At 62.4% G+C, this 7,140-nt stretch overlaps 2 protein-coding genes across 2 annotated transcripts in view; both read right to left on the bottom strand.

Annotated features, from left to right (window-relative positions):
- Nucleotides 1–830, bottom strand: part of CHLRE_06g274650v5 (uncharacterized protein) — a 6,955-nt gene extending 6,125 nt beyond the window's left edge. The window contains exons 1-3 of the mRNA XM_043062993.1: nucleotides 584–830; nucleotides 236–420; nucleotides 1–32 (exon numbers count right to left, since the gene is read on the bottom strand). The exon at nucleotides 1–32 is cut by the window's left edge and continues 115 nt beyond it. Of these exons, the coding sequence (XP_042923699.1) occupies nucleotides 1–32; nucleotides 236–420; nucleotides 584–767 (401 nt within the window). The 5' untranslated portion in view covers nucleotides 768–830. The remainder of the gene's footprint in view (nucleotides 33–235; nucleotides 421–583) is intronic.
- Nucleotides 831–924: 94 nt separating this feature from the next.
- Nucleotides 925–6,096, bottom strand: CHLRE_06g274600v5 (uncharacterized protein). The gene is made up of 9 exons (XM_043062992.1): nucleotides 5,779–6,096; nucleotides 5,192–5,317; nucleotides 4,953–5,003; nucleotides 4,304–4,422; nucleotides 3,819–3,965; nucleotides 3,483–3,613; nucleotides 3,036–3,184; nucleotides 2,496–2,630; nucleotides 925–1,947 (listed from the first exon to the last, which is right to left on the bottom strand). The coding sequence occupies exons 1-9, from the start codon at nucleotides 5,791–5,793 to the stop codon at nucleotides 1,840–1,842; spliced, it is 981 nt and encodes a 326-aa protein (XP_042923698.1). The 5' UTR covers nucleotides 5,794–6,096; the 3' UTR covers nucleotides 925–1,839.
- Nucleotides 6,097–7,140: the final 1,044 nt, after the last annotated feature.

The following is a 7,140-nucleotide window of genomic DNA, read 5'->3' as shown; positions in this document are numbered from 1 at the left end:
GCGGCCACCACCGTGCGGCCGGACGCCAGCAGCTGCGGGGACAAAGAGGTAATAGCAGTTTTGTTGAGATGGGTAGTGAGTTGCCGGCGCACGGGGTGGGGCCGCGGTTGCCCAGGTCGGTGCGCGGGTTCTGGGATGCCTCAGCATGTGTTGCTGCTTGCCGAGCCTGGGTGGAAGTCCACCGGGACGAGTCTACCCAATGTAAAGCTGATAATTCATGAGCCCATTATCGCACCTTGGCAACAACGCGGCGGCCCAGGCGGCCGGTGGCGCCCAGGACCAGCACTGCGTTCTCGCGGGGGGGAGGCGGCACGGCCTCGGCCTCCGCCTCCACGCCGGCAGAAGCCTCAACCACCGCCGCAGCCCCCTCGCCGGGCACCGCGGGGTTCATCTGGGTGTAGACCAGGCCCAGCAGACCGGCTGTGCAAAAGGAGGAGGCGGTTGCGAGGTTGGAAGGGTTGCGGTGCCGATTCCGTGCCACACAAGGCGGAGGAATGTGCGGCGAGCCGGGCTCTGCCGAAGAGACTCCAGATCGTCGCAGTATCACTATGGAGCCTTATAATTGCAAGAGGCTGTGCCTTACCAAGCGTGACAGCGCCCGCGGCGAGAGCCTCGGGCGGGACGGAAGCAAGCGCGTCGCCCAGAGAGGCCGACGCAGCCACCAGACGAGCAGAGCTAGTGGTGCTGGTGGGGCGAAGGGCGACGCTGCGCACAGAACGACCGGTCGACGCAGTCGGCACGCGCGAGACGACGCGCGAGTTCAGCATCTCTCTCCGATGCTTCGTTGGCTTGCACTGGCTTTCAGCGTGCAAGGAAGTAATAACAGTGACAGTAAGTGATGTGATAGTGAATGAAATTCACGAGTGCCAGGAATGGAGGGTGCTTCCGCACTCGGGGCACCAGGGCCACTCATGCCCGCAAGCTTCGGAAAAATTCCGAACCCACGATCCAACTCTCTCAGCCACCGCTCTGTCCGCGGCGCTGAACAGTACTCCAATTTTAACGTTTGAAACTGTATGTACTTATTCGGCGAGTGAGTCTCCTACAGCGCATGACCTCGGCACACTCGACACCGCACAGCCCACTAGCGAGTGGCAGCGCCTGCCCTCGCCTGCCGCCCCTGCGTGGCCTCTCAACCTCCGTTTTTCCCCGGTCAGGTTGCGCTCCTGGAGCCTGGAGCAAGCATCCCCACACACTCACACAGCCATGCAGCTTTCACGAGCTCGAAGCTCCTCGCCAGCAACACGACACGCCGCTCTCCCGCGCCACACCCGCAGCAGCCCCTCCACGGCCCGGAATCCTAAACCCCCATCTCCCGCCCCTCCGCTCTCACACACTGCAATCAGCCTCATCAGCTACACAACGCGCATATCTGCCTTGCAAAAGGGAGTTGCATCCCCCTTTCCAACTGCGGCAGCCCCTTGCCTGGCCATTCCCCAGCCTCCACCCATTCCCGGCCACCGGCGCACCACGACTACCACCACCACCACACCACCACCACCACCACCACCACACCACCATTTCCACTGCACCAAGTCCGTGCCAGTGCCTGTGCCCGTGCCGTGTGTACGAGCCAGCAGGACCAAGGGATAAGACCCCCGGTACAACCCGCCGCGCCTCCGCCCGACGCCGTCAGCTACCCCTCCCCTACAGCGCCTCGTTATTCCTAGCTACGCGGTCCAGCCCTCCCCCCCCATCACCTCCGCGTTTGGCTCTCTCGACCGCCCTTCTCTCGATGCCGCCAGCATTGCGACCGGACCTTCCTCCCTCTCGCGCTCGCCACTGCCCGCAGTGCGGCCCACGTTTCCTCCCTCTCGCTGCTGCCCGCCTGCTGCCCGCCTACTGCCAGTAGTGCGACCGCACGCCCATCTCCCTCAGCTGTTGGAACCAGCGCATGGAGTCGTACAGGTGGCTGGCCATGTCCACCAGCCCGCCCCAGCAGCAGGTCTGGAGGGGAGGGCGCGGAGGGGAGGGAGCGGAGGGAGTGGAGGGGAGAGGAGGGAGGGAGCGGAGGGGAGGGAGCGGAGGGGAGGGAGGGGAGTGGCGGAAAGCGAGGCAGGAAAGAGACGAGGACAGAGGAGGCGGGGATGCAGGGAAGATGTGTGTGTGAGAAAGTGAAAGGGCAGATCGGTGAGGGGCACTACCGTATCGGACGGCCCTCATGCCACGATTTGACCTTAAGCCAGGGCCCGGCGGCCGCACGCACAAACTTAGACCTTGCACTTTCCTACGTACGCGACACACGTTTTGCAAGCAACGTGTTGACCCCTTCACCCCTGGTGCATTCCTCAACCACACACGCCAACACACATGCACGGGAGATTGTCCATTCATGCATTTTGAGGAGAACGGGACGCCTGGGGCGCCAGATCCCATTTCTCCACGCACACGTTCGGCTTCTCCGCAACTTCTCCACACGCACACGCTTTTGCTTCACCACAACTACTCCGCAAGCAAACACGCACGCATACGCACACGCAAAAACACGCACGCACCATCATGGGGCTGAAATTGAAGTGGTGTTCCCAGAACAGCTCATCGATGAGCTGCGTGTAGATGGTGGGCGTCTTGCCGTCGCCCCGGATGGCCTTGAGCCAGGCGTCTTCAATGTTTGGCGCGTCAATGTCCAGCTGCGTGTGTGTGTTTAAGAGCACAAGGGAATATAACTAAGCGAAAAGGCACCGCGTGTGCGTGTGTGAAGGCGTGTGTGAACAGAGCACAATGAAGGAAGCACGTGCGCGTGCGTGTGTGGGGGTCCGCATGGGAGGAGGCAGCAGCAGTGTCAGGGTCAGGCAAGGTAAGGTGAGAACTGAGAAGGCCATCGCTATCAAGCCCAAACTCCGCCAAGAGAGACTACCCAGAACCCGCTTTGAGGTGACGATTGACCTCCTGTCCATAACCTTCCCTGCTGCCGCGACGTCCACACTCAGCACGCCGCATGCCATGCGGGCGCCCGTTTCCCTTCCATAACACCATGCACACACCACCGCTCCGCATACAAAACAGTTCGCATGAATGGCTACCCCCCCTCGCACCTTAACGCTCACGAAGTCCACCGGCTGCGCCAGGCGGGTGACCATGTTGAGCAAGTTGCGTCCGTCCGCGAGCGACTCGGGCGCCGGCATGTTGTAGAACTGGAACACCGGGAACAACTCGGGCGGCACGTCCTTGAACGGCTCCGCGCCTGTGTGTGGCGAGGTCGTATGCAAGAGAGCGCGTCATTGGGAGCGCGTCGATGCGTGACGTGCGGAAGTGAGCGAGTGCGTGAGTGCGTGTGTGTATGCGGTGGAAAAGTGGGTTGAACGGACAGAAATACCGCGAGTGTCGCATCGTTTTGCAAACGCCGTCGGGCGTGTCTCCCTCCTGTGCACCCAGGCCGCGGCCCGCCGCCACCGACGCCGCCGCCGCAGCCCCGCATAGCTGGCCTACGAACACACTACGGCACCCACCACTACCACGCAAACAAACGCACACGCGCGCACCCGATACTGTCTTGGCCTCGAAGAAGATAGCTCGGTCCAGCGGCAGACCTCGGCCGGCGTAGTTCTCAACCATCCAGAACTGGTTGCTGTTGGCTCGGTAGCCGATGCCGCTGCCCGCGTCCAGGTAGAACCTGCAGAGGCGGGGTCCACAATCATTACTAGCAAAGAAACTGGTAGACGGTAGCCAAATTGGGAGGAGGGGTGCTTCCATCCGATTCCTAAGTAAACACGCTGCTGGCGGGTGCATTGGAACGTTATTGTTTGCAGGAGGCATCGCTTGTAGGAGTCATCCGCAGCAAGCAAGTGCAAGCTCCGACGTCGGCCCGCTGCACCCACTTGTTCCGCGCCGCCTGCTGCACGCCCGCCCACGCCGCCAGCAGCACATAGCCCTTGTCGAACATGTCCGACTGCGGCGGCAGCTGCGACTCGAAGGGCGCCGGGCACTTGATGGCGAAGGGGTGCCGCAGCGCGGCCACCAGCGACCTGGGCAGCAGCAGGAGCAGGGGGAGCAGGAGGGCGGGTTGAAGGAGGAACTGCAGGGGTAGTCGTCATCGTCCGTACCGGTATGCAGGGCGCCTTGCAGAGCCTCCGACCGACCTGGACCCCCGGGCAGGTGCACGCGTTGAACAGCACACCCAGGCTGTGACACCCCCCGCAGATCCGCCCCCTTGCGAAACTTTGCCCCCGCCCCCGCAGCTCCGCCGCTCTCAGCTCCGCCTTCGCCCCCGCATCCTAGGGCCCCGCCTCCCCCCCCCCGCCCCCGCACCCCAGGGCCCCGCCTCCCCCCCCCCGCCGCCTCCCTCCGCCCCCCTCCGCCTCACTCGACGTGCTCCTTGACGGTGAGCTGGTAGGGCCCGCACTGCATGGTGGTGACGAACACGGACAGCACCTGGTCCGCGTCCGGCTCGGGGCTGAGCGTGGTGTTGGACTTCATGAGCGTCTGAAGGGGAGGAGGTGGGAGGGGGGAGGCAGGGATTGGTACAGAGAAGGGTAGCGAGGTAGACAGCAGGTGTGGTGTTGTGCGTACCGATGACCGACGGCGTCCATGGGGGAGGGAGGGCGTTACATTCATGATATTTTAAGAGGGGGAGAGGGAAGGGGAGGGAGGAAGGCAGCAGAGGGAGGATTACAGGCAGGGGTGGGGGAGGCTGGAGGGAGGAGGGAGAGGCGCAAGTCGTCACTAATGAACCCAGCGGGTTGCCAGCAAGGCATCCGGCTGAACAAGCAGGACTGCAAGATGCAAGGGGCTGGTGTCCGAGGCACGGCACATGGGAGGTTGATGACGCATGCCTGCATGGCAGCTAGAGCAAGTCCCCCGCCACATAATCTCCTCCACATGCCCCTCCCCCTCTGCTGCTACCCAGCGCACATTGGGTTTGAGTAGCCTTCTCTGCCCCACCCTCTGCCCCTCGCCCTCTGCCCCTCCCCCCTCTGCCGCGTCCCTGCCTACACGCCCCCCCCCGGCCTCACGTCCACTAGCTGCAACATGCGCTTGATGTCCTGCAGTGTGTCCACCAGCAGCTGCAGGAAGGTGACGGCAGGAAGGTGGTGGCAGGAAGGTGGGGAGGAGGAGGGCAGCAGGGGTTGGTTACCGTATTTCGGTTTGTGAGAATGTCAACCTCGCCGCTCATGTTAAGCACAGGGAGTCGTGATCACCCACCCATCCATCCCCCGGGCCAGCCCCTCCATTGCCCAACCGCCCCGCTTACCTGGCAGTATGGCGCTATGTCCTTGACGTCGCCGTTACCGCCGTCCTTCCAAGATTTGGCCGCGGCCACCCAGCGCGCCTCCAGAGGGGACGGCGTGTACTTGCGCTCCAACACGATGCAGGGCGCCTGCATTGTGTGTGTTACGGGGTGCGTGCTGTTGTGGTTGATTGTTGTGGGGAGGGGCAGGAGCTGGTGGAGGAGGGGAAGGAGGAGGCGGCGGGGGAGTTGGGAGATGGTGAGGGTTGAGGAGTGGTGTCGGTGGACTTGGCAGGCGAGTGTCCTGCGCTGTTACATGCAATGCCGCCGCTGCCTTAATGACGCGCTTTGGCCGCCACAATCTATGGAACGTCTTCCGACCTCTGACTGAGCTGGTGACACGCGGCGCTATGGAAATCCCCACATGGAAACCCATGCCGCCGCGTCCCCCGGCACTCGCTATCCCAACGTCCAGGGTACTTTAAGGCCCCTTGACCGTTGTCTCTTATTATGCCAGCTGTCCCCCTCCTGGGGCTGCGACAGCAGCGGGGCACGCCGCGCGCCCCGCCCGCCCAGGTCCGGCCGACCCCCGTGACCCCGCAACGACTCACCTTTTCAGAGAACATGGAATAGTGGTGAGGCCGCACACGACGACGAGCTGCTGCTTGTGCATTTGTGCCCGGTAGCAAACACGCAGCAAGCAACAGCCCGAGGGCGAATGTTGCAATGGCGCGCATTGATGTGTCTCGCGCCTTCTACGAAAGTGACGAGTGAAGATGCAAGTAAGGTTACATGCGTGTGTGCGGTATTGGCCGTATCAGTATTTCTGCCTGCGAGCTCTGCGTGCAGCTGCGTACAAACTCCGTTGCAGTGCCTTTGTTGCTCCAAGACCGCTGAGCAGTTACAGGATTATGTGCGTGACGACTTTGTTTTTGAGGTTAGGCCAGATCGAGCCGGGCTTTGCCAATTCCGCGGTACCGACGCACGGCACACCATCCGCACGCGGGCACCGGTTGCGGGCACATTTCCATCGCCTGGCCCTCCCCACCCTCTCCTGGCCTCCGAACCCCTTCATCCTGCTGACAGCTGCTGGCTTCTAATGCCAGATGAGTGGCCCGCTACCTACTTCTGCCCCGGCCCACTGCTGAATGTACCAGCTGCGTGCCGTAAGTTACGACAGTCAGCGCAGTCGCCAGGGCCCAGGTGCTCCAGCCCCTATGGAACATGGCGGCGTCCCCTGCGGACCCTAGTGCACTGCGTTGGGGTTGAGTGGGCCGGAGTTCCCAGACATCGCCCACGAACGTCATGCAAGCCTTCACTCAAGTCACACCACGCCGTGTCCAGTATCAGTACCGTACTTATAGTACGTGGGTTCGCTCTTTTGCAGTGGGTTCGGTTTCAGTTTGGTCTGGAAGTTACAACCCCCTCCCCACCCGCCGCCCCCCACCCAAATGGCACGGCTGTAACCACCAGGGGACCATATCGGCACCCCATAACTGAGTCGCCCTATGCATGTGCACCCTTTGCATTACCAGGAGACGTAGGTCTTTTTTCTGGGAGCGCAGTTACAAAGGAGAAGGACTGGCTGAGGGCATCTGGCTGGCGCTGCTGTGAGGTGGAGCGGCCTGTCAAACTGAAGGAAGTGAGTGTGCCTCGTGCCTTGTGCCTTTGGGTGGGGGGCGGAAAAACAACCCATTTCCCATCGGGCCAAGGGTCCTATGTACTTTGCCCGGACTGCACGGGTTTGGGAAACTGTACGCCGTTCCCTTACAGGCCCCTTTCCGGACGCGACCTGGCTTCCATACAATCCCACCACGTCGTTCCCACTTTGGTACAACAGCGTGGACTTCCGCCTGTGCGAAGATACCGCTACAACCACACTACGTCCCGGTGCCCCCTGTTTCCGCTCCTTGTGCAATTTCGATTACCCCCTCCCCTGGCCTGAACAAACTTTAATCCTTGGGCAAGATCAG

Source organism: Chlamydomonas reinhardtii, chromosome 6 (genome assembly GCF_000002595.2).
Source record: "Chlamydomonas reinhardtii strain CC-503 cw92 mt+ chromosome 6, whole genome shotgun sequence".
In the NCBI taxonomy this organism is placed as follows: domain Eukaryota; kingdom Viridiplantae; phylum Chlorophyta; class Chlorophyceae; order Chlamydomonadales; family Chlamydomonadaceae; genus Chlamydomonas; species Chlamydomonas reinhardtii.
This window is presented reverse-complemented; position numbering and strand designations above follow the sequence as displayed.